Source organism: Cibotium barometz, chromosome 64, assembly GCF_041138505.1.
Source record: "Cibotium barometz isolate CiBa-2024 chromosome 64, ASM4113850v1, whole genome shotgun sequence".
NCBI lineage: Eukaryota > Viridiplantae > Streptophyta > Polypodiopsida > Cyatheales > Cibotiaceae > Cibotium > Cibotium barometz.
In genome coordinates, this window is record NC_141109.1 from 7543948 (window position 1) to 7571642 (window position 27695).

General features: G+C 46.8%; 1 protein-coding gene across 2 annotated transcripts in view; it reads right to left on the reverse strand.

Moving 5' to 3' along the window:
- Nucleotides 1-27695, reverse strand: part of TRS120 (transport protein TRS120) — a 69996-nt gene that overhangs the window by 40481 nt on the left and 1820 nt on the right. Inside the window, exon 3 of one of the 2 annotated variants that reach the window (XM_086796914.1) lies at nt 26899-27081. The exons of the other annotated variant lie outside the window; for it this stretch is intronic. Coding sequence (XP_086653040.1) covers nt 26899-27081 — 183 coding nt within the window. The remainder of the gene's footprint in view (nt 1-26898; nt 27082-27695) is intronic. 2 annotated transcript variants of the gene reach the window in all.

Sequence of the window (27695 nt, forward strand, 5' to 3'; positions counted from 1 at the left end):
GTGCATACTTAGCTCGTACCGAGGATGCCTACGCAGTAAAGGTAACCATCCCGCATGTCTTGGAATCCCTACACGTGCCCGAACAAGAACTTGTGTCTAAGAGGATGAATCTCCATGCTATGGGAGAGGAACCATCGGCGACTTCACACCATGCAAAAGTACCTTATGTAGCCCGTGAAGGACACAATGTTTATGGCAATGGTCAAAATGTATGTCAAATGCCTGCCGGTTGAAAATGTGCATGCACAACACATGCAACATGGGCTGCAATTTTCTGTTGGTGCAGGTATTCCGCATATCTCTCATGCCACTTATGCCTTCGAGAGTGCTCGCGAGAGGGAGAAGCTATGGCTGAAAATGCACCAATGCATGTTGAGGGGTCAGCCATTGTCACGTGCATCCCGCACTTGGATGCCACGTAGACATGTACAGAAGGTGCAGGACCTGGGATGGTAAACTGGTCCCATGTGAGCCCAGTCCGGGGACGAGTCAGCTAGGGTTCCATCCCAGTCGTCCGAGGTCAAGTGTGAATTGTCTTGCACATGAGTCCAAGGTCAAGGGTGCATTGTCCTGCACATGAAACAGTGCCAGTCCGCGCTGTGAGTCTCCCTCTGGAATGATGTCAATGATTCTGTGTATCTAGTATGGTACTGGATGCCAGATCACTGTGTAGACAATTAGGTTTTGCATATAGCAAAGGGGCCAGCCCATAGGGCTACAAAAACCACCCCCATAAGGGCCAAGAAGGCCCTGGCTGTACCCACCAGCCATGGGTAGGCCATGGAGGGCTGTAGGAGAGCCCTAGGGGCATGCCAGGGGCAGCCGACAGGACATCCAGCCTTGAGATGGCTGTAGGGCAAGTATGGGGCAGCCCATACAGGCTGCCCAGCCTCCAAACAGCAAGTATTCAGTGCCCAGGCCTCTAGAAAACCATGCGCCTAATGCCCAACAAACAAGGGAAATATGCGCAGATTTTATTTAGCATTTAATGCTGTTTATTCAGTCGTGGGCTGATTTATGACAGCCGACTGCATTTAAGGCAGCCGACTGGTCATCCTAGAGTATTATAAATACCAAGGCCCACAATCCATTCTTTCATCTCATATTTCACCAAGTGCTAAAGCTGATCAAAGGGCCAAGACAGCCAAGGATAAGCTAACGCAGAAGGGGTCAAGGGCAGAGTTATCTCAGCCAAGAAAGGTCAAGTTTTCTGTTTTTTCTTTTCCAATTTGCATCATTCTAATAAAGCAAATACACCATTCGTGGTGGGGGCCCCACAGAGGGTATTCGGGACCCAATACTGTGTCCGCTTCTCCCTCTCTCTCTCTCTCTCTCTATTTTTCTGCACATCTACATTCAGTTTTGTGCGTTAATTTCCCTCGCGACAAGTGTGCTGATTTCTGAGCATTGAAGTTACCGATCTCCCCCGAAGCTTCCGCATGTTACAGTGATATCAGAGCCTACTTCAAGTGCAAAGATTCAGCAAAGAAACCACAATTTTTTCTCGCCCGTGTGGTTGGTTTTCACACGCCGGTGGACTACCCCTTTCGGAGTGACTCCTGTCCCTCGAAGGACGGTTGGTTTTCAGCCTCCGGAAGTCTCCCACACACACAGTGGATGGTTGGATTGCACTCCGGAAACGAAGTGCGTTTTCCTGCTATGGCAAGCTTCGATGACGAGAGAGACCAAGAACCTTGGGACCAGAGTGCACCGGGTAGCCCAACTAGGGCACCAGGCTTGAGTGTTACAGAGATGTTCCAGCAGATGATGCGAGCGATCGCAGACCAAATGACCAAGTTGGAAGAGCAGAAGGTGCAAATCCAGACTCTGGAAGAGCGTACCCGTTCTCCAGCGTCGCATGTTCCATCTCCTCCTCCCTCTCCCTCCGTAGCCCAGATTCCAGATCCTCGACACCTGGACCCTCTCGCGGGGTCACGACCGCAGCCAAGCTCCTTGCTTGAGTTGCAGATGCGTGCATTGGAGATCCAACAACGTGAAGACGAAGCCATGCAACGCGTGGAACATGAGCATTACCTTAAAGCTTTGGACGCCAGATTGACACCAGCAGCGCCCTCGAATCATTTTCCCGAGAAAATGAACTTCAGTAAGTATAATGGTAAACTCGACCCCACAACTCTTTATTCATGGTTGCATCAATTTGAAGCTTACTTTAGAAAGACAGATACTGACAGCGTGATCTTAGCCAGTTGGTACTTGGAAGGTGAGGCCATTCCTTGGTGGACTCAATGGGCTCATGCCCACACCAGATTAGGTATAGCAGCTTATGTGTGGAACCAGTTTGTTTGCGACCTTAAGCAGCGGTTTCTACCGCCCCACTACCTTGAGTGACTCGAAGACGAGTTCAGGGGAGCGCATCAAAACGCACAACTAGTCCTTCAGTGTACCAATAGAATTTCAACTTTATGTTTGCAATTAGACTTATCTGATTCCGACAAGAAAGGGCAGTTTTTGTATGGCCTTGACACGCAAATCCAGTGGGAGGTGCGTATGTTTAGGCCAGCCACCTTCAAAGACGCACTCTCGCTTGCGCAAAGTGCAAAAATGAAGCATAATGGTGGCAAGCCCAAGACTTCCCAGCCGACTACTCCCAAGGCTACCGCCTCGGGGGGAAGGGCCAGAACCAAATGGGGTCTTCCTCCCCAGGACAGAGCACGGGAGCCTCTGGCTCCAAGAACTCAAACAATGCGTCTAAGCTTACTCCAGAGTAGAAAGCGGAGGCAGGCAAGACAGGTGGCAAGTTGAGTGCTGAGGAGATTTCTCAGTACAAGGAGATGTTTCTTTTGTCATACAAAAGGACATACTTCTTGGGAGTGTCCTAAGAAGACTCAAAAGACCGCCGCTGCAGCCTCCACAGCTTCTGTGGTGAGCCCAACTCCCACACAGACCCCAGTGGCTGCCCCTAGTTCTTCAAATCCCAATGCTTCAATTGGAGCAATTATTAGCCAAGAGCTCGAAGATAAGCAGAAGGGCGCCCATGACCAGGAGTATGAGCACAATGAATTGCTCAAGTCCTTTGGCTACATAGGTGGCCAGAGAGTTGTCATCTTGTTTGACAGCGGCAGCACGGAGGATGTGGTCACAGAACAGGCCACTCGGCGTGCGCGTTTCGTCCTGACTTCAGTGGACAAACAGGTTGAGGGTTTTAGCACAAGCATGACAACGAGCGTCAAGTATGAAGCTCTAGGTGCTAAATTAGTTATTCAGGGCATAGAATTTGTGCGTGATTTTATGGTTGCCCCTCTTGTAGGAGGGGCAGACATAACTTTGGGCATTCAGTGGTTTCACAAGTTCCTTCCTAATGTCAAGTGGGACAAGCACACGTTCCAGATCAATCGGAATGTGTCAAACGTCCCAGTGACCATTAAGTGTGAGCCAGGAATTTCAAACTTTCCGCTCATAAGCCACTTGCAGGCTAAGCGAGCAGTCAAGAAAGGCGCACATTGTGCGATGATATACATCCAAACAGCCCAGACGGTGGCCAGCGCTTCCGAGAAGTACTCGGCTCTCCATGAAAAGTTCCTGAAGATATTTCTTCGAGACAGTGTCCCTCCCCAGCTCCCTCCATCCAGACCGGAGGACCACAAGATTGACCTCCTCCCAGGCTCAGAACCCCCCAGCAAGTTTCCGTATCGCCTTTCCAAGGCAATGGAATCGGAGTTGGACCGCCAACTCCAAGAATTGTTGCAATCTAGCTTCATCCGCCCCAGCGTGTCGCCATTTGCAGCACCAATCTTATTTGTCAAGAAGAAAGATGGGTCTTCTCGGTTGTGTGTCGATCGCGCACTCAATAAGCTGACTATCAAGAGTAGATTCCCGATGCCTTGAATTGATTATATTCTCGAGAGGCTGAATGGAGCGAAGGTGTTCTCGAAACTCGATTTATAGAGTGGGTACCACCACGTGAGGATTGTGGAGGGAGAAATCCCCAAGACAGCATTCCGTACGGAACAGGCCCACTATGAATTTGTGGTCATTCCATTTGGCTTGACGAACGACCCAGCTACATTCAACCGCATGATGCTGCGTGTTTTTCGGGATTTGACTGAAAAGTGTGCTCATATTTCTGGACGACATACTGGTATTTTCAGCTACGGTTGAGCAACATGACATTGATGTGGAGAAAGTCCTTAAGTTGCTGAAAAGCAACGAGCTCTACGTCAATGAAAAGAAGTCGGAATTTTATTTGTTCCAAGTACATTACTTGGGATACATAATTAGTGCAAAAGGCATTCGACTTGATCCGACTGAATTGGCCGAGATTGTCAATTGGGAAGTACCTCAGACAGCATATGACCTCAGATCCTTTGTGGGTATATGCCAGGCATACTCCACCCACATAGACAAGTTTTCTGACCTCTCGGCGGATCTCACCGATCTGCTAAATGTGTGAAGACAAGAAGGCAACAGATTCGAATGACTCCACGAGCGTTGGAGGCATTCAAGAACCTCAAGGTGGCTTTGTCAGAAGCGCCTTGTTTAGCACTTGTCTCGTGGGACGAGCCATTTTAGGTGATCACCGATGCGAGTAACATCGCAATTGGCGGTGTGTTACAACAGAATGGTCATCCAGCAGCTTACATGTCTCGTAAATTACTGCCCGCAGAGAAAAATTACTCAGTCTACGATCGTGAACTCCTTGCAGTTATTCAGGCCTTCAAATATTGGAAACATTTTCTTTATGGCCGTGACTTTGAGGTTCGCACTAACCATAAGGCATTACGCTGGATTCAGACAATGCCAAGTGCACAGTGGAGTGACTGACAACACCGCTGGAGCCAGATATTCCAGCAATTCGGTGGTATGATTGAGTACCTTCCAAGACAGGCCAATCCATTGGCCGATACTTTGAGCAGGAAGGGACAAGTGACTTCGATTCAAACCACTAGACTCGATCTTGTTGGTACAAGACTAGACGACATGAAGCACACATACGCAGATTCCGAGGAATTCGATACACAGTGTGAACACGTATTGGATGCCACAAGACCATGCCACTTTCTGATGCGCGATGGTTGGCTTTTCTACAAAGGCCGACTGTGTGTCATGAAATCGTTCAAGACAGCTCTTCTCCATGATGTCCATGACGCCATTACTAGTGGTTCTAGGGGCATGATTTCAACTCTGGAGAAATTGGAACGGCAATATTATTGGCCAAAGATGAGGCGAGATGTGTTTACATATGTACAACGCTGTGATATTTGTCAAAAGGTGAAAGCTCCTCGTGGAAAGAAGATAGGGTTATTACAACCCTTGTTGCCAATTCTTGAGGGTCCTTTCCAAGGTATTTCAATGGACTTTGTCACAAATCTGTCTCCCAGTCCGAGTAAGCGTAATACTCAGTGCTTAACTATTGTTGATAGATTTAGCAAATTTGTTATGCTTATTCCTTGCAAGGCCAATGTGACCGCCGAGAATGTTGCCCAGTTGTTCATTCGGCATTGGTACCCGTTTGGCGGGATTCCTAGGACCATAGTGTCAAACCAAGATGCCAAGTTTACCAGTCATTTTGAGGGCATTGTTTGATAACTTTGGACTAAATTGAATTTTTCCAGTGCATTCCACCCACAGACGGATGGCCAGACAGAGATATACAACCAGTTGGCCTTTGATGTGCTGAAGTGCTATGTCCACGATCAGCAAGGTAAGTGGGAATCATATTTGTCTTTGGTTCAAACTGTTTTGAATGATTCTTTTTCTTCAGCTATTGGCAGGACTCCATATGAGGCAGCGTTTGGAAGACCATTCCAGTCGTTTTTGACCAGGACCTCGTCTTCAGTACTACCTGAAGCGAACAGAGTGACGGAGTCTTACCAGGAGATTTTAGAGTCAGTAAAAGACAGGTTGGCTAAAGCGCAAGAGACCTACACTCGACAGGCCAATAAAGACCGAAGGGATATGAAGTTTTCGGAAGGGGATTGGGTTTGTCTTCGGATTATGAAGCAAAGATTGAAGCAGGTGGATAAGCGATGCCCAAAGTTGTCTTTCAGGAGCTTCGGACCCTTTCCCATCCAGAAAAAATCAATGAGGTTTCCATGAAGTTGAAGCTACCTCCGAGTTAGACTATGCACGATGTGTTTCACGTCAATTGGTTAAAGCCATATCCAGATCCGATCCCTTCCGAAGTTAAAGACGAGACAGAACCAGATATTATTGATGAAGCAGAAGTTATGGTTCCAGAACAGATCCTTCTACACCGTTTCAAGCATGACTCAGGCCGAAGACACAGACAGTTCCTCACAAAGTTTCAAGACCGAGGGACCCACGAAGTGGTATGGCTTGACAAAAAGTTTTTTGATAACTATCCAGCGTTATTGATAGATTATTTGGAGGCTATGCAGCTTCCATCAAGTTAAGCAAAAGGGAATGTCACGTGCATCCCGCACTTGGATGCCACGTAGACATATCTGTACAGAAGGTGCAGGACTTGGGATGGTAAACTGGTCCCATGTGAGCCCAATCCGGACGAGGCAGCCAGGGTTCCATCCCAGTCTTCCGAGGTCAGGTGTGCATTGTCCTGCACATGAGTCCAAGGTCAGGTGTGCATTGTCCTGCACATGAAACAGTGCCAGTCCGCACTGTGAGTCTCCCTCTAGAATGATGTCAGTGATTATGTGTATCTGGTATGGTACTGGATGCCAGATCACTGTGTAGACAATTAGGTTTTCCATATAGCAAAGGGGCCAGCCCATAGGGCTACCCCAAGTACTTGTGTGGGCATGGGGACAGTGTAAAAACCACCCCCATAAGGGCCAGGAAGGCCTTGGCTCTACCCACCAGCCATGGGTAGGCCATGGAGGGCTATAGGAGAGCCCTAGGGGCATGCCAGGGGCAGCCGACAGGACATCCAGCCTTGAGATGGCTGTATGGCAAGTATGGGCAGCCCATGCAGGCTGCCCAACCTGGCGACAAGTGTGCTGATTTTTGCGCATTAAGTTATCGATCTCCCCCGAAGCTTCCGCATGTTACAACCACACCTCATGCTTACAGGGCACATGTGTCTATGCCTTATGCATCACCTTTTTCTCCTAAAATGATGCCAATCCAGGGGCTCTCACAATGGACAAACATGGGGGAAAACATGTTAAGATGCAGGCACACATATCAAAGTCTCGTGACTTCAAAGCCGGAGACAAATCTGTGAAGTTTGACGCATATCATGGGGAATATGATGCATCAAAGGCACTTGCTTTTATTGCCCAGTTTGATATTGCTTTCAGTGATGAGGATTTCACTCAGAAATCCATGATCCGGCATGTAAGCATGTTCATGAAAGGCCCTGCTACCCATTGGTGGCTCACGGAGAAGCTCTCACCGATCCTGTTAGATCATGTAAAGAGTTCAAGGAGAGGTTCTATGCCTAATTCTTGCCTCCCAATGCATTGAATGAGATAACAATGAAGTGGGATTGGGTGAAGCAAAATGAGGAGGAAACAGTGAATGCATATGTACAAAAGTTTTGGAAAGTGCTTTTGGAGGAGTCTCCATTTATGCATATCACCAAGGCAGAAAGGAAGAGAAGGTTTCAATCGGGATTGCAACCCGTGTACAAAGCGGGACTACAAATGTATCCTGGTCACACCTTACACCAACTAATTGCAGCCGCCACTGTCACCGAGCAATTGGAACTCAAATTTAGTCGATCCAATAAGGCTAAACCCTCATTTCAAGGCAAAGAGAGGACTGTCCAAAACCTGCAAAATAATGGACAACCACCTAAAAAGGACCAAAACCAAGATAAAAATAGTCCAAAGACTGAAAATAACACTACCAAGAAGCGTCCCTTCAAAGTGAGAGACTATGGTCTCACTCCGGAGCAGAAAAAGTAATATATGAGCGAGGGAAAATGCTTTACTTGTGGTAGCACCGTGCATATTGCAAATACATGCCCAAACAAGAAGAAGCGTGATAATGCAAATGCATCAAAGCCCAATGTACATATGGTCCCAAATGTGCAAGGCAACACTTCACATGATAGCAAAGACAGGGTTGTATGTAAAGCTTGGGGACAGCTTAAGGATCAACCCGCTTTGTTCATGTTTAATGATTATGCAACTAAGAACTTCATATCTACACAAATGGCAGCTGCTTTGGGTATTGAAGTGGAGGACATAGGTCCTCAAATTGAAGCAGGGACTACCTTTGTTGGTAGAGAAGTGCAGGTCATGCCTATTATTGGCAAGTTGCGCATACACATTCAAGGCTATGTGGATCATGAGGATTTTCTTGTGGCACCTTTGAATGGCTGTGATGTATTGCTTAGAAAGCCTTGGCATACACGTATCAATCCGTGCAAGGCTTGCAGGACCAACAGGACCACCTTCAAGCATAAAGGCCAAGAGCATGTAATTGATGCTGGTGAAGAGGGTGATACCATTCCCCTTGTATCTCATGTACAAATTAAGAAAGTAATGAAAAAGAGAGTTTTTGCATACTTTATTTTTATACGGAATCATTTTGAGAAAAATAATGTACATATGTAAACACTCTTAGTAATGATAGGCTAAAATTCTTGCAAGAGTACAACAATTGTTTTGTTGATGAGTTACCAAATGAGTTGCCACCCGTACGACCAGAAGATCATCGCACTGATCTTGTGCCAAGTAGAACACTACCTAATAGTCCAACCTGTCGTGAAAGTGCATCCCAAAAAGAGGAGATCATGAAGCAGGTAAACGAGCTTCTTGAGAAGAGTTTGGTTCAGCCAAGCTCTTCTCCATATTGTTCACCCGTCCTCTTGGTTCAAAAGAAGGATGGATCCTTTCATATATGTGGGGATTATAGAGCTTTGAATAAGGTTACCATCAAGAATCAGTTTTCGATTCCACGCATAGACAATATCCTTGACAAGTTGGATGGATCGGCATGCTTTAGCCGAATTGATCTGAAGAGTGGGTATCATCAAGTGTGTGTAGTGCCTAAGGATGTACACAAAACTGCTTTCATGACAGCATTTGAGCTTTATGAGTATCTTGTTATGCCTTTTCGTCTACGAATGCCCCGGCTACATTCAATAGAATGATGGATCGCATGTTCAGTGGGTACAGAAAATTTACAGGTGTCTTTGATGACATCCTAGTCTTCTCGAAGACCGAAGAAGAGCATAGAGTTCATTTGGCTATTGTTTTTGAAGAACTCCCTAAGCATAAACTCTCATAAATGCAAAGAAGAGTGAGTTCTTCTTGTCAGAGATACATTATCTTGGGCATATTTTGTCCAAATATGGAGTGCGGATGGATCCTGCAAAGATTGATGCAATTCGGAATTGGCCCGAATTGAGTTCAGTGCATGAGATCCGTAGTTTTCTTGGATTATGATCTTACTACCGCAGGTTCATTTAGCACTTTGCATGTATTGCTTCTCCTTTGCATGATTTGACAAAGAAGAAGGCCACATTCAGGTAGAGAGGGATGCATTCCTCAAATGCAATTACAATTGGTCCAGCGTTGATCATTCCGGATTTGCAAAAGCCTTTTAGTGTGGAATGTGATGCATCTGGAAATTGCATAGGAGTTGTCCTAAATCAAGAGGGACATGCCGTGGCTTATGAGAGATGTAGATTGCATGATGCAGAGCTCTCTCTTGGCATTTATGAGAAAGAGCTCTTGGCTGTAATTCATGCACTTACTATATGGAAACATTACCTTCTTGGAGCTGATTTCACTGTGAATGGAATTGATGCAATTTGGACAATTGTGGACTTGCCACGGACCCAACAGAGTAATGATGCAATTTGGACAATTGTGGACAGGTTTAGCAAGCAAGCTCACTTCTTGCTGGTCAAAAAGACCATCAAAGCTGAGCATATGGTTAAAATATATCTTGCACAAGTATTCAAGCATCATGGAATGCCAAAGTCCATTGTGGGGGATAGAGATCCCAGGACTACAAGTCTCTTTTGGCGGGCCTTATTTGATAACATGGGCACCAAATTGGACTTCTCATTAGCTTATCACCCTCAAACGGATGGGCAAAGTGAGGCTGCAAATTCAGCCATGTGGGATCTCTTGAAATGTTATGTGGCGGATCAGAAGTCTTCTTGGGAGAAGTACTTACCGCTTGTGAAATTTGCATACAACAATACGGTGCATGCATCTACGAGAAAGGCCCCATTTGAGATTGTTTATGGTAAGGTGGTTTTGCCACCCATCCTTCGCACAAAGGAGGAGATATTTGCAGCTGATGAGTATGTAAGAGACTTGGATATTGCTTTTGCTCAGGTGCGGACAGCCATTGCAAGGTCACAAGAGAAGCATAAAAAGGCTGCCGAGACAAGCATAGAAGGCCAGACTAGCTGGCTACCAGACACCACGGCTACACCACAGAGAGATCACGGCCCTCCGATCTCGACACCAGCAGGAGGTCCAAGAGCAGCTGGCACATTTTCGCTCTGATCCAGGACGTATGTTCCAGACATTTACGGCATCCTCAAATCGGATGTATGACATATTGTACCCAGACTATGGAACTGGATGGAGTTAGGAGTAGATAACATATCATACTTGTATCACCCCTTCAGCATATAGAGATGCATTAGTAGCCCTAGTACTCCATCCACACCCTCTCATTTGTACACCACCATTGAGTCCCCTATGGTCGTGTTGTCATACTTGTACATTTTATTCTCACTCCACATTTTCCTCTTGATGACTGGAGGAACATCATTGTACTACTTGTTTGTCTCATAGACCAATTTTGGCCTTTTGCCGACGTTAATATATCTTTCTTTCTTTCTTTCTTTCTCTCTCCTTCTTGGACCTTAGTCGCTCTAAGCAGAATAGGGTGATCAAGATGGACATCGTGAGGCTAGATGCAAAAAGGACATGGTCCACCCCCCCCCTACGTCTAGGCACGAAGATGGCCCACTATCGGGACCATTTTCTACATCTCTCCCCGGATGGCTTTGTGACACGATCTACATGCATGGACACCCATCTTGTTAGCACATTCATCCCCAGTTTCTGCCCATTTTTGGTGTCCTTTTGGTCCCATTTGTATGGCCCTTGATTGTGGGTTGGCCACCCCTTTTTTCCATATTTTTCTAGGATTTTTCCAAGCCCTTTTGGTATTTTACAAGCGGGCCAGCTCCTCTGCTCCAGTCAGCCAGTCCTCCTCTACTATAAATAGTGGGTGCTTCCCTCTTATCATTCATTCAATCTTGTACATATTTTGCTCCCTCACTTATGAGACTTGTAGTGTCTCTTGCTTGGGATTGTTTTGCTTCAGTATATTCAGCATAGTTCTCTCCATATCTCTCTCTCTCTCGCACTCTCTGTTCAGCACATTCTAGTGCCACTATGCTTCCGCTCTGTGCACTCTTTCATGGTATCATCACTCCTGGTTTAGCAACCTCGTTGCTAAACCAGGAGTGATGATACCGGCCTCAAAAGGCTCTCCAATATCATGCATAGTAAGCCGTACACCTGGTTCTACTAGAGTAGAAATGGGCTTACATTCATCCATGTGAAACCTTTTTAGCAAACTTTTTATGTACTTAGTTTGCTGCATAACAATGCCATCATCTGTATGCATAAACTGTATGCCGAGATAGTAGTGTAAAAGCCCCAAATCTGACATATCAAATTCAGCTTTCAAATCAGCTTTGAAATCTGAAATCTGTGCTTTGCTAGTACCTATAATAAGCATGTCATCTACATACAAGATGACTATGAGAATATTGGCACCAGTTTTCTTCACATACAACGTGCTTTCAGCTGGACTATTCACATAACCTTGGCTGGTTAGATGAGCATGTATTTTATCATACCAAGCTCTTGGAGCTTGCTTTAACCCATACAATGCTTTGTGTAACCTGCATACTTTATGTTCCTCACCAGGAACTACAAAGCCAATGGGCTGATTTACATATACTTCATCCTGTTTATCCCCATTTAAGAATGCAGTTTTGATGTCCAATTGATGCACTTTCCATCCTTTATGTGCAGCCAATGCAATCACTGATCTTATTGTGGTCATTCTCGAAGTAGGAGCAAAAGTCTCCTCATAATCTATTCCCTTTTTCTGGGAGTAGCCTTTAGCCACAAGTCTTGCTTTGTACCTGTCAATAGTACCATCAGACTTCCTTTTGACTTTGTACACCCACTTTGTTCCAATGACATGCTTGCCTTTAGGCAATTCCACAAGATCCCAAGTATTGTTCTTCATGATAGAAGAGATTTCAGCTTGCATAGCTTGCACCCAATGCTCATTCTCATGTGCTTCTTCATAAGAAGAAGGCTCTTCTGAATCAAAGAGACCACCCATGGCTAATGCAGACTCCCCACGATGTATATTCAATGCATGGCTGGAACTAGCCCTTGTTCTACCTGTGAGTGGAGCTGCAAGTTTGCTTTCTTGCAAAGTTTTTAGCAACCATGTTGGCACTGACTTGGCTGTGTCTATGGCTGTTTGCTCTTTCCTGACAAAATCTTCCACTTCTTCCATAGAAGGGGACTGAATGGCTGGCTGATCCACATGTTCTACATGAGGATTTTTTTGTGTAGGGGCTAGCTGATCTGAATCCCCCCTAATTGCAATGGGTAATAGTCCATCAAACATGTCCTGTATGCCTGTATCATTACTTTTATACAAGCTATACATGGGCTGTTCTGAATTTTCAGCAAATACCACATCTCTACTGACAAAAATCCTTCGTGTTGTTGGATTATAAAGACGGTACCCTTTGCTCTCATTGCTGTAGCCCACAAAAATGCATTTCATTGCTTTGTCATCTAGCTTTGTTCGGAGTTGTTCTGGCACATGTGCATATGCCAAACACCCAAATGTACGCATATAATCCACTATTGGCTTTCGGCTATACCAAGCCTCAAATTGTGTTATGGTTTTCAAAGCTTTTGTTGGACACCTGTTCAACACATGAGTTGCACACATTATAGCTTCCATCCAAAAATTGTGAGGCAACTGCATCTTGCCATCTCCATGAGAGATCTATTTTTCCTCTCAGCTACACCATTCTGCTGCGGTGTATAAGCCACAGTACATTGGTGTTTGATGCCCTTTTGAAGCATATAATCCTTGAATGCATTTGACATGTATTCTCCACCTCTATCTGAGCGGAGTTTTTGGACTTTACATCCACACATATTTTCAGCCATTGCTACAAAGTGTCGAAAGCATGTAAACAACTCTGCTTTCGCTTTCAAAGGATAAACCAACCTGGAGTAGTCATCAATGAATGTGACGAAGTAAAGATGCCCCCCTATGGATGGTGTCCACATTGGACCACATACATCACTATGTATGAGCTGTAATTTACTTTCAGCTCTAACAGCTCCATCTTTGGGGAATGGTTTTCGTTGCATCTTTCCCAAAATACACCCCTCACATACATGTCTTGGTGGAGACTCAAGAGGCGGCATATTATCAACCATATGATGCTTCTGCAAAAGCATCAAACTCCGATTTTTACATGCCCAAAACGAGCATGCCATAGCTCTGCATCATGCATAGCAAGAGTGTGGGCAGCCACTGTATTTGCATCATAAGTACGCTTGTCATAGCTGTCCAGCTTATACAAGCCTTTGTATCGTGTTCCATAAGTGACTATTTCATAACACTTTGATGGGTCTTTTACCAAACACTTCCCATTTTCAAATTCAACCTTTAAACCTTGGTCGTTTATGGCTGAGACGGAGAGCAGATTTTTCTTTATCCCTGGAACATAGAATACATTTTTCATACATATATTAGCACCATTGGCTGCAATAAGTATGACATTGCCAATTCCCTTTACTGGATATGTGGTATGATCTGCACATGATACAGTGTGGCCATTTGAAGCATAAACCAAGTGCTGAAATACATCTTTGCATGAAGTGATGTGGCTCGAAGCACCACTATCAAAATACCATGATACATCCTGTCTATCACATGCAATGCAAGACATATCATTGTCTGAAGCACTTGGTGTGTCACTAGTGCATGTGACCAAAAAAGTGTACTCTTCTTGAATTACATTAGCTGATTGTTGTGCTTTGTCATCAGAAGAGTCTGCTACTGCATTGCCTGGTTCTTTCCTTTTCTCTTTTGCAATCCGCTTTCTACATTCACTGATGTAGTGTCCAGGCTTATGGCAGTAGTGACATTTGCCCTTCTTTTTGGGCTTGTTTGCATCCCCTTTGTCAGACTTTTCACCACCAGAAGAGGATTGTCCATGACCAGCCTTGCTAGATTGTTGTCCCCCATGCTTAAAGCTCTTTGCTTTACCCTTATCCTTGGCTGTAAATGCCTTGTCTCCACCACGGTTGCTCGATAAGTTTGCTCTTGTTTGCTCTTCTTACAAGAGTAAACCCACTAGCTCTTCAAAAGTGACGGGATCACCACCTCTTCTCATAGAGAGGTTGAGAGAGGTGTGAGAGCCCAAGTAGGAAGGTGGTAAAGAATGAAGAGTGTTGGTGACCAGCTGTCTGTCTGGGATAACCTCATCAATGTTGAGCAATTGTTCCTACAAATCTTTCACTGTGGTGAGATGATCTGCCATGGAGTCACCCTCATCATAGAAAGAAGATCCAATTGCTCTTCAAGTAGGCAACTCTTGCCTCGTTGCGTACCTGATACATTGCTTCCAATGTGTCCCATGCAAGCTTCGATGTCTTGCAAGAACAATGTGCGGAATAATAGTCCTTTTCACTGAAAGGGCTATCAATGACATGGCATGTGCATCCCTAGAGTCCCATATCTTCTGCTCTTGTGTGGGAGCAGGTTCTACTTCAGGAGCTCTTTGAGCACATCCCCTTTGAGGCGTGGCTGGCTGTATGGTAAGTGGGTGTGTGTCATCACCACACACGATGCCCCAAAGCCCTTTGGCTACCAGCAAATTACGGATCATGAAACTCTAGAGGGACTCGGGAGTAGTTAGATCCATCCGACTTGTCCTCCTGGCTGAGCACACCAAATACATCTGTAGCATTTTGAGCCATGTCAACAAAATATACCTGCAAGCAAACCAAGCACCAATGTGCACTGCTAGGCAACCAAATGTCCTGTGCAAATGTTTGCCTGCAAACTGAAGCAAGTGTAAACCTGCACCAAATTGTCCAATTACACACAATGTGTATACATATGCGACAAATCACAGCTATAATGCCCAATTACATGCTCCAATGTGAAAAGCCCCAATTTTTATGCACTCCAATCGCTTCAATGTGCAGTTAATTGGCCAATTTTCACAAAAGCCCCAGATTTCTGCAACTAAAAGAGGCTCAATTTGCTGATTTTGACCTCAATTTGAAAAACCCCCAAATTCCAACCCAAACAGCATGAATGGCACCACCTGCAATTTTTCTAGCAAAGGGGAATTTTGGCAAACCCCAAAAGATTGCTGAACCTGCCCTGCCCTGCCTTGAGATGGCTGCAAAGCCTTTTTTTTTTTGGTGAAAAATCTGAATTGAAGGTACCTGCAAGCGTGGATAGCACTGATGGCACAGTTGTCAGACTGTGCAGCACGGGAAGACGTAGGTACTGAAGTCAGGTCAGGCCAGCGAGGGAGTTGCACGTACACGCTGGAGTGGAGCAGTGTGTGGACTGGATGACCCTAAGGTACACACGTTGGGGCGAGGGACTGGTAACGCCAACGCGTCGCCCCGCCAGTTTGCAGACAGGGTGGCCGGGCGCCGAGGGAACCAGGCGGAGGCGGGGTTGGCCAGCCGCCGACGCAGGATGCAGAAACGTGCGAGAACTGCAGCAGGTGCGTGAGAGACGTCAGGTTTGGTCTGGGTGGCGGACGCTCGCCGGGGACGAAGACGGCACAAAGGCGGAGCTGGCCGTAGTGAAGCCGCTGGCATGGGAGGCGCAAACGGACTGGCGACGCCGACGCTCGATGCCTGAAGTGGTGTGGCCGCCGACGGACTCTGCCGACCGGGAGGCGCTGGTCTTGCCTGCACTAGTGCCGCCAGCTTTGGGCGGAGCAGAGCCGGACGAAAACTGCCGACGGACGGACTGGTTCCAGCGACGGATCTGTTCGACAAAATTCCACAGGCGACGGAAATTCGCAGGAAGCTGCAGAGACAGAATATCCAAAATCTGAGAACCTCCAGTGCTCTGATACCAATTGTTGGTGTTGGACTCACACACTCACAAACCTGCACATTAGGGTTAGGTGCAAGATGGAGAAGCTCACACAGAAATGAGAGAGAGAGAGAGAGAGAGAGAGAGAGAGAGAGAGAGAGCCAAAAGTGTGGTAGCCACAAAATGCAAGTCAACCCTTGCATGTGTGTCACATCCATATAATATAGAAGTACAAAATATTATATGTAGAGTGTCCTTTCACACTTGATATCCAAGGGAAAAAACCACATGTGAAAAAGTGCCCTTGGTTAAGCCTTGTTCACACATAGCACTACCATAAGTGAGCATATGCCTACTGCTTTTTCTGCACCTATTGGGCAGCCTTCTAGGCAACGCAACATTGATTCCTCCTTGCACTCCATGTCATGGATCAAGGAGAGACAACGTAAGGCAGAGATTAAGATAGAGCGCACTCTCATTGAGTGTAATATCTCTTTCAATGTGCTATGCACAGAATAGTGGAAGAGGAAGATTGTCGCTGTTGTTTGCAGCTGTAGGCAATGTGGATGGGTGGACAGGCTTAGAGTACAATAAGATGAGGACCACCATGTTGGAGGAAGAGAAGGAGAGGATTGAGACTTCTCTCCAGCCTATCAAAGAAGGTTGGAAGAAGTTTGGTTGCACCATCATTTCAGATGGTTGGAGTGACACGAGGCGGCGCTACATAATAAATATCTTGGTCTCTTCATATCTTGGCACCTATTTTTTACGTGCAATTGATGCAACCAAGGCAGGGGAGCGGATCACAGCTGATTTTATCTACCACCACATTCGTCAAGCTATTGTGGAGGTGGGGGTAGAGAATGTGGTGCAAGTGGTAACAGACAATGCCTCTAACTGCAAGGGGATGGATGAGCTAATTGAGAAAGAGTTTCCAAGCATTGTGTGGACTCCTTGTGCTGCACACTCCTTGGATCTTCTTATGGAGGATATTGGGAGCTTGAGTTGGGTGAAGCCCATCATCCAGGATGCTACACACATAGCTTCTTTCTTTAGAAATAAGCACCAGGCATTCGCTATTTTTCACTCTCATAGTACGAAAAATATCATACGACCCTCCAAGACCAGATTCGCTTATATGTATTTGGTCTTGGAGCATTTGTATGATGTTCGAGATGCTCTTCGCCGATCAGTGGTTGATGCACCTTGGAGGCAAATGCATAATGCAAATCATGAAGCCACGACGACCATCCAAAGAAAAGTGCTAGATGAGGAGTTTTGGACAGAAGCACATAGCATCACCATAGTCTTGAAACCCCTCTTTATCCTCTTGCGTGTAACAGATATGGAGGAGTCTACCATGGGAATACTCTATCATCTTTTCCACAAGATGAAGAGAGAGCTTGCAGCATGCACAGTCATCTCCAGAGCCGGGTGAATACTAAATATTGAATTGTAAATTGCAATGTCTATTTAATATTTGGTATTTATAAATTACTCTTCAAAGTTCGTAGTATGTACTTATGGTTGTTGACATTCACAAGGTGGATGAGATTATGCACCTTGTAGAGAGAAGATGGGATTGGATGCGTCATCCAATTCATGGTATGGCAGCTGAAACCGATCCCGTCAAGTGGGAATAGACTCCGTTGGACACCCACACGCGTAATAGCACCACTTAATATCACAATTTGAAATGGACAACTTAATAACAACTGAAGTTTGAAATGAAATGAAATGAAATAGATGGACACCAGCACTGGGGCCGGAACGGGCCGACCCCTCTCGCAATATATGATATATTATTGGGAGTATTTAACAAATACAATGCTCCATGGGTTCAAAGGACCAGATGATGTCCATGTACAAATGAATACAGTACCAAATAAAAGGTTCGAAGTAGATGTTCAAAGGAGAGTGACCACTTTGAGTGGTCCAATCTCTACGGTCCTGTGCCTTCACTGGACTCCACGGAGAGCGCCCCACTGGTGTTCTAGGACCACGCACAAACAGGCGCTCCCGTACTAACGTCTGGCTCTCCCGATCTCAGCACCTTTGAACTCTCCAAGAGCTTGGACTACCCGGCATCGAACGGGTGTTAGCCGTAGAGAGAGAATCCTTTATCAGATTTACAACAAAGTTCTTTACTTAAATCTGAATTCACTTACTTGTAGCTCGTAGATGGAAGACCAATACCCGAGGTGTCTGTGTGCAGCTACTTGAAAAGAACACCAGGGCGCAGCAGCTTGTCGAGCAGGAGGAGGAGGAGGAGGAGGAGGAGCTGCCTGTGTGGAAGGTGTAGCCACCTAGGAGGTGCAAAATCCACTTGTAGCCGCCTATGGAAAGGAAGTGCAACCTCTTGCAAAAAGGAGATGGAGCAGCCGCCTTAGGAGAGGTAACGCTTGGCTGTAGGAACACAGCCGCCAGATGAAGAGGAGAAGGTGGCTCAGCCTAAAGAGGCGTGGAAGAGCAGCCTATATGGTCGCCTGGCTGCAATGGAGAAGACGCAGCCGTCTGCAAGGGAGGAGGAGGAGTATGCGCACCCGTCTGCTGGAGAGGACAGCCGCCTGCTGGAGGTGCCTACAAGAGGAGGCAGTGCAGAAGTCTATACGGGAGGAGGGGCAGCAGCCACTGTGCAGAGGAGGCAGCCGCCTGTATGGGAAGAGGAGCAGGAACGCCTGGTTGCAGCCTGCTATGGCCGCCTGCAGAGGATAGGGCAGCCTGCTGGAGAACAGGCGCAGCCACCTGCAGCAAGTACAGCCGCCTGTATGGGAGGAAGAGCAGCCGCTGTGCAGGGGAGGCAGCCGCCTGTTGGAGAGGAAAAGGAGCAGCCTGCTGGTGATCAAGCACAGCCTGCTGGACAGAGGGAGGTGGCGCAGCGTGAAGAGTTGGAGGCGCACGATCGTGTGTGTGTGTGTGTGTAGAGCAAACATCTAGAGCACAAAATTTGTGCGGGATTTTATGGTTGGCCCTCTTGTAGGAGGGGCAGACATAATTCTAGGGATTCGTTGGTTTCACAAGTTTCATCCAGACATTGATTGGGAGCGGCACACTTTTTGGATCCTTCAAAAAGTATCCAAGGCTCCCAGCGCACATTGTGTGGTGATCTATGTTCAGACCACCTTGACAATCTCCAATGCTTCACAGAAGTACTAGGCCCTACATGACCGATTCTAGAAGATTTTCCTTCGGGACAATCTCCCTCCCAAGCTCTTGTAGGTGAACATGGTTTTCGCCATGAGAGAGTGTGAGTGGAAAGAAAAATAGAGAGATCAATCATCAAGCCATGGTGACTTGGTGCATAGACATGGATGGGTGGTAGAGAGAGAGAGAGAGAGAGTTATATTAACGTCCACGGGAGGCCGAATCCGACCTATGGGACAGATCGGGTACATCCATTTACATTCCACTCTGGGTATCGATGCCAAAGAGGCATAAAACTGAAAAAAAAATAACTCAAAATAAACTCTTAAGACTCTTAAGAGTTTAAATTACAATGGGTTCTATTGCATCTAGTTCGAAATTGAGGTTCAAAATAAAAATAGCTATATTTCATCCATGGATGGATTTGCTCTTGAGGGGGGTGGGGTACGGAATTCTTTAATGATTGCTTGTCCTCCTCTGTATATTGCCCATTTGCCATTCTTTCTTACTTCTTTAACTTTATTCAGCTTTGCCGATCTGTTCTTGAGTTGTAGCGGGGTGAGTTCATCAGCTATCCATACCTTTGTCCCTTGGAGAGACCTTGTTTGCTTCATCACTGCTATTTTCTCATTGTTGTCCATATAGGAGACTTTTGCCTGTGTACCCTTTACTATAATAGAGATAGGGTCTCCTAAGTCCACGAAGGGGACTACTTTGCTCAATTGTGCTGTAAGTACATCTGTATCTAATATGTAGTCTTCTCTAAGCTCTTGAGCTATTACTGCCCTATCCCAGCCTTGAGGAAGACCACCGACTCTGATTACCTTTTTGTTACTTTCCATTCGTTCCTTTTCTTTGACCGCTGATATGACTTCTTTAACAAAATCTTGTGAGTTAACTGAATTTACCTTTGAAACATGGTTTGTCGTTTCTGTTTGTAGTGTTGTAGGTATGGGTTCTTCTCGTGCTTCCTATTGCTTCGTCTTCATGGCTTGCACTTGCACTTTCAGTTCGTTGATTTGTTCATCTTTCTTGATAGAGAGTTTTGTTCCATGATTGTATTATGATAATACTTCCACCATGTACAATGCTTTATACAGGAACCAAGGCCCTATCATATGTTCTCTTAATAAGAGGGTGTTCACACCTAAAGTGTTCACACACCACTAGACACTTACAAGACTCCGAAATATCCAACAAACCCGCCTTCGAAGTGAAGGAGGTGTCATCTAAGAGAGAGACATTCAGTATGATGATTTGGGCTCTTAGACTACAATCATGTAATACAAAAGAACATAATGATCATGTCAAGCCTAGTACAAGAGCTTGACCATACATAATGCCTACATTAGTCTATCCATAGACAAAACCCCCTGGCTCTAAGTAGGGAGCCGAGCCTTCCCAATGTTCATCATTCTCTCTCATAGCCATCTTGTCAGAATATGCAGCGGAAATGACAACCAAACTTGGGTAGACAAGAGCAAGTAGACTGCAGAAAATAATCAGCACAAGAAACACAGAGAGATAGGTGTGTAAACTCTTCTCTATACACAAGATCCCGAAAAACTGAATGAGAAAGTGGTGGGGGCTGAGGGGCAATATATACATCTCCATGTGAGCAGTCGGCCAGCTCCAGAAGGTGCCCACAACTGAGAAAATACCAGTCGGCCAGCAGCCTGATGCCCACGACTGGTCAGAACAAGTCGGCCAGCAGCCCAGATGCACACGACTGAGGAAAGTCCAGTCGGCCAGCATTGGGATGCTCCTGGCATCACCTGGCAGCCCTCCAGCCACTAGGAAAAAATGGAAAAAATAGGGAAAAAATACGGGAAGTGTGGAAAGATGATATACGGGCGGGCACACCCACAACAGAGGCCCTGGTGTATACAAATAGACAGGAGATGACTTCTAACACCCCCTCTCAGCTCCTGGCTGTGAAACCAACCCCAGGGAGCTGGAGTGCCGCCTGAGCGTAGCCTGAGGTAGAGACTTCGTGAAGAGGTCCGCCGCATTGTCCTCCGTCGAACAATAAAGTAGCAAGATGTCACCCGCCAAGATCTTCTCACGTACAAAGTGATACCGTATCTCTATATGCTTGGTCCGGGCATGGAAAACCGGGTTCCGAGCAATAGCTATACAACTTTGGTTATCACACTGGATGACTGTGGGCTCCCTCTGTGGAAACCCCTTCTCGCCTAGCAGCCTCCGCAGCCATACAACCTCACAAGCAGCACCACAAGCAGCCCGATATTCTGCCTCTGTCGAAGAAAGGGCAATAGTTGGCTGCTTCTTGCTGCTCCAAGAAACTGCTCCTGAGCCGAGGGTAAAAGTGTATCCTGAAGTAGATCTCCTCGTGTCTGGATCTCCTCCCCAATTTGAGTCACTCCAACCTTGGAGCTTGACTCCATTCCCTCCTGTGTAAAAGAGTCCCAGATCCTTCGTACTCTGCAGATACCGCAAGATCCACAATCCTGCGTCCCAATGAGTCTTCAATGGCGTCTGCATAAAAGAGCTCAACAGCCCCACGAAGAAGCTCAAGTCCAATCTGGTGTTCAGCAACCAGATCAATGAACCAACCAACTTCCGGTACTGCGAGGCATCAACTGGCTCACAAGGATCTGTAACGGTTAACTTTGTGTTCGGGTCCATCGGCGAAGTAATAGGCTTGCAGTTCTCCATCCCAAAGGCCTCAAGCAACTCATGAACATACCGCTGCTGAGAGACGAAAAACCCCCTCTGGGTCTGCCAGATCTCCAATCCCAAGAAGAAGTGGAGTAAGCCTAAGTCGGTCATCTCAAACTCCTTTGACAAGGCAGCCTTCGTCACTCCAATGTGCTCCACATGACCGCCGGTGAGAATGAGATCATCCACATAAAGGATGATAAGTGTGACCATGCCGCGTTCCCGAAAGAGATACAGGTTCGGATCTGCAACCGATCTCTGAAATCCAGTCCGAATAAAGAAGGAATCAATCTTCTGATTCCAAGCCCTGGGAGCCTGCTTAAGACCATACAAGGCCTTACGTAACCTGTAAACCATCCCTTCCGATCCTGGAACAATAAAGCCTGGAGGCTGCTCAACGTACACCTCCTCCTGCAGGTCACCATTAAGGAACGCCGATTTTACATCCATCTGGTACACGGGCCTCTGAGAAGAAGCAAGGGCAAGAACGGTCCGAATCGTGGTCATCCGCGCTGTCGGTGCAAAGGTATCCTCGTAGTCGATGCCTGGCCGCTGAGCATAACCCTAAGCCACGAGCCTGGCTTTGTGTTTGTCCACCGACCCATCAGCCGCGTACTTGGTCTTAAAGACCCATTTGACACCAATGACTGACCGCTTCGACGGCCTCGGTACCAACTCCCAAGTGTTGTTCTTCTCGATGGCATCAAGTTCCACCTGCATGGCTTCCCTCCAAGTATCCTGTGAAAGGGCTTCCTTTACGGAAGTGGGCTCTTTATCCCGCATGATACGAGACATCAGAGCATAGTTCACCTGAAGAAGCTCCGCCGTGTTGCTTTTATCTCGGACTCGATGTGATCTACGAGGGCCGTTCTCTGTGGTCCACTCGGAGGGTAGCTCCGTGACACCTGACTCCCGAAGGGTGTCTAACAACCACCTAGGTACTCGAACAGATCGTGGAGCCTCCTGTGGTCGCGGGGGCTCAACTCCAGCTGCGGGCTCAACCTCTTGTGATGACTGAGGTGGATCAACTGGAGTGGTAGACTGGGAATCATCATCAGACTCCTCTGGATCTCCAAGAAGTGGCGGCTCCTCGACAGTGGATGCTGGAACATGCTCGTCAAAGACCACATCCCGGCTGACAACAATCACGTTCCTCTCTGGATCATACAACCTGTATCCCTTGGAAAGAGAGTTATACCCCACAAATACCAGCTTGCGGGACTTGGAGTCAAGCTTCCCCCTCTGCTTCTTCGGAATATGTACATACGCGTCACTCCCAAAGACACGGAAGTGCGAGACATCGGGTTTCCTGCCAAAATATGCCTCAAATGGAGTCATATGGGGTACAGAAGTCGTCGGAGAGCGGTTAATGGTATGGACAGCTGTTGCCACAGCCTCACCCCAAAGTGGACGAGGAAGATCACGATGCTCCAGCATGGTCCTCGCCATCTCCACCACAGTCCTGTTCTTACGTTCAACAACTCCATTCTCCGAAGGCGATCCAGTATTGGCCAATTCCCTCTTGATGCCATGATCTGCACAAAACCGGAAAAATGCAGTCGAGGAGAATTCACCTCCTTTGTCAGCCCTGAGAGTCTTGACCTGAAATCCAGACTCTTTCTCCACCATCACGTGCCAATCCTTGAACCGAGCAAAAGCCTGGTCCTTCTGTGAAAGAAAGTAGACCCACGTGAATCTGGTACAATCATCAACAAGCAGCATGAAGTAGAGAGATCCTCCCAAGGATGGTATCTGCTGTGGTCCACACAAGTCAGTGTGAATCAACTCCAAAGGTTTCGAAGCCCACCTGGAAGCCTGCTTCGAAAAGGATTCCCTGTGCTGCTTACCACGTATGTAAGAACTGCAACGTCCTTGCCTATTACCAACATCTGGCAAGCCAACCACCATCTGGTCCCGGAAGGCGCGCCGCAAAGCATCCACATTTAAGTGGCCAAAACGAAAGTGCCACAAATCTCCGACCTGAGAGCCTATCAGTGAGGAGAGTGCAGAGAGCTTGTAGATGCCGTTCTCCACACCGCCTTCCCAAACAACTTTGCCTGTCTCACGGTCCCTTAGAGCAACTGAATGCTCCTCAAATTCCACCCGAAAGCCAGTCTTGCATACCTCATGCACTGACAAAAGATGAAAGCCCAGAGCAGGGACATAAAGAACACGGGAAGCATGCTTGCCCCCCTTGCCGTCGGGAATAATCTCCATCCGGCCCTCACTATGAATCGGAATAGTGGAGTTATCGCCAATAAAGATACGACCTGACTGCCGTTTCAGATCCAAAAAGAAGTCACGGGATGGAGTCATGTGCCTGGAAGCACCACTGTCGAGAATCCATTCCCGGGTATCCTTCGCGGTGAAGCCAACTGCCTCCTCGCTCGAGGATGATGAATCATCGGAGTCCACCATCTCCAAGTGCACAAATGCCGGAGTCTTCGCAGCTGAGGCTGAGGAATCAGCACTCTTCCCTGTCCGCTTAGGGCACTTCCTCCAGTAGTGGCCTTTCTCGCCACAATCATTACACGATCTTTCGGCCTTCAGCTTCTCTCGTTCTGGATCAGACTTCTTCTCGGAAGACTTCTCCGGTGAAGCCTTCCCTTTGCCCTTGTTGGTATTACGGCCTTTCGACCGTTGGCCAGTTAAGGCCTCCGAACCTCCACCGTGAGGAGGGTTCGTGAAACGTTCCTCCTGGTCCAAGACCATTGGCACAAGCTCCTCCCAAGTAATGGTGCTGAGCCTGCCACTCGTGATCAACGAGGAATAGAAAGCGGAATACTGACCAGGCAAGTGGGAAAGTAACGTGATGGCCATATCTTCGGATGATATCTCTTTCCCCGCATGAAGAACTTCCTGCTGAAGGGCCTGCAGCTTGTTAATGTGTTCCCGCATCGTCGAAGACTTTGCAGGGTTCATAACCCGCATCTGCACTTCCAAGGATATCCGCTTCATGGGTGACACCCTGTTGTACAAAGAAGCCAAGTGCTCCCATATGCCTCTCGCCAGCGTCATGTGCTTCACATGGTTGATCACCTGTGGTGTGCAATTGAGGAATATAAACGACCGGACCCTGGCGTTGACACGGTCCCACATGTGTGCCTGTGCCTCGCGGTCCTTCCTCGTCGATAATGACTCCCCTTCCTCAACTTCCGGCCGTGGCACCCCTATGATAATAAAATCAGCAAGATCATATGACTCCAAAACTGACTCCATCATGACCTTCCAGATGCCGTAATTGGACCCGTCCAACTGCCGATCCACTGGGAACGTGGGGAGAGTCGGAATCTTCACGTGCTTCTCAGCCATCTCTAGTAAATCTGCCATCTCGGAGAGTAACCTGAAAGGGTGGGTGTGTGGGAAAAAATCTGAAAATCAGAAAATATGCAAGTGGCTGTCCAGCCCCTTTGCCCGCCTTCCTCTTGCACCTTCTCTTCCCGTTCAGCCCGAAACAGTCCACCGATCAGCAACCTGTTGCTCCCCCTCTTGCTCAGAAAAACGCCCAAGATCTCCTAGAGCCTAGGGCTCTGATACCGTGTCAAAATATGCAGCGGAAATGACAACCAAATTTGGGTAGACAAGAGCAAGTAGACTGCAGAAAATAATCAGCACAAGAAACACAGAGAGATAGGTGTGTAAACTCTTCTCTATACACAAGATCCCGAAAAACTGAATGAGAAAGTGGTGGGGGCTGAGGGGCAATATATACATCTCCATGTGAGCAGTCGGCCAGCTCCAGAAGGTGCCCACGACTGAGAAAAATAACCCACGACTGAGAAAATACCAGTCGGCCAGCAGCCTGATGCCCACGACTGGTCAGAACAAGTCGGCCAGCAGCCCAGATGCACACGACTGAGGAAAGTCCAGTCGGCCAGCATTGGGATGCTCCTGGCATCACCTGGCAGCCCTCCAGCCACTAGGAAAAAATGGAAAAAATAGGGAAAAAATACGGGGAGTGTGGAAAAATGATATACGGGCGGGCACACCCACAACAGAGGCCCTGGTGTATACAAATAGACAGGAGATGACTTCTAACACATCTTTCCTCAGTTTTAGGAGCTCAAATAGAGCCCGTTGATCTCCGTATGTCCTGGCCCTAGCCCAATATGCTCACATGCATTCTGAATGATGCAAGTTACATAACAACCACTGCTCTATTGCAAAAGACTCTATAAAGCCCCCAATTGCAAAAATTGATCATGTAAGGTCTGATCTGCCAGTAAATGCCCAAACTTGCATGGAATGGGAAGTTAAAAAAAGACATTTGAGTGCCCTTTGGTGGGGCTTCCCTCTGAAGGATCGTTTACACTCAGATAATTGGGCTGCTCTAAGAGCTGAACAAGCATAAAGGAAAGGCCCTCACCTTCTGTGAGTCAAGTACCAAATGGAGTGCCATTCAGTGTCAGGTGGTGAGGCTGTGGCGATTCCATTTGATACTGCAGATTGCATATCTAGAGGGGTGTCTCTGAGTGGAAGGCTCATTACAGTCACATGGTGAGAACAGCAATTCTCATTGATGCCACAGATCTTGAGAGATGGCGGAGGGGGGGAGATTGACGATAAGAATGCCAGTAATTACAACCAAAAAAACAAGGACAGGTGATCAATCAGAACAATAGGCTGGCTATGCTGCCAAGCGAATCCTTCCTCCTATCCATGAATGCTACGCAACATGCAAGTGACAAGTCACCTAGTTGCCAAGCAGAATCAAGAGAGTAATTCGGTGGAACAATGCGCCTCATTTAGACAAGAAGCAGCACAGGTTTCGAATGGGTACAACTAGCATAAACCGTTGGATGGCAACTATCATAAAGGCAACTCAAGTGTTCCACGAGGCCATTGAAACAGTAAAAAGCTAACAGTATGACAATAATTATATGTGATCCTAGTGAAAGAGCCTTGTCATTTCACAGGTGGATCAATACTAGACATTCAAACCTTCCAAAACTGCTTCTTCATATGTATACACATGAACTGCTATTCGTGAAAGTAGCATTTTCCTCTTACTGGGGCAAGAGGGCATACCACTATGGCGCAAACACTGCCTTCAATTGCTCCTGCATGCCAGAATACATCCCCTGTCAGTCGTGCAAGCTCTATTGCAGTAGTGTAATGTGCATTAGCATCCAAAGGAGAGCCAGCCAAGAGACAATAATCTCCAATAGTTTTCTGGGCTCGGCCCAACCTCCTTTTTTTGGCCTTACTAACCTGCCAACAAAACACAATGGAGAAATCAAGAGGTTTTCTGATGCTAGAACTTTTATGAATCGTTTTCTGATGCTAGAACTTTATGGATCCACTAAGGTGTAGGTAACCCCTTCACAAAAAAGAGTGTTCAAACATTTGCAACTTCAATGACACACAGATGGGGACCAAAACTTACCTTTTGTTGCATTCACTGCTCCTACCATCGTATGTGTATGGATATACATAAATAGCGCTACAGTAGGCAAAAGATCAAACATATAATACGAGCTGTAAAGAGAGGAAAGTCGGCCACTTAGTTATAAATGGGAAAGCAGATTCTACGTTTGCAACCCAAGGACGAGGATATACCACTCTCAAAAGTTTGAATATTCCACCTCTTCTGTTAGGGTAACCTTGTGGTCCGGGAAAATTCAAGTTAAAGAGAGATGTGAAAAAATGTTGGTGAAGAGTCCGATACATCCAAAAAGCTTTCTGCCGGATCAGCTCCGCAGAGTGGGGTTCATCTAGAGTGCCAGGTCACACGTGTCATTATACCAAGTCTTGAGATGTGGATGATTCACAAGATGGCACTCGCAAACAACAGATAGCTCAGATGATTGCAACCACAATGCAGC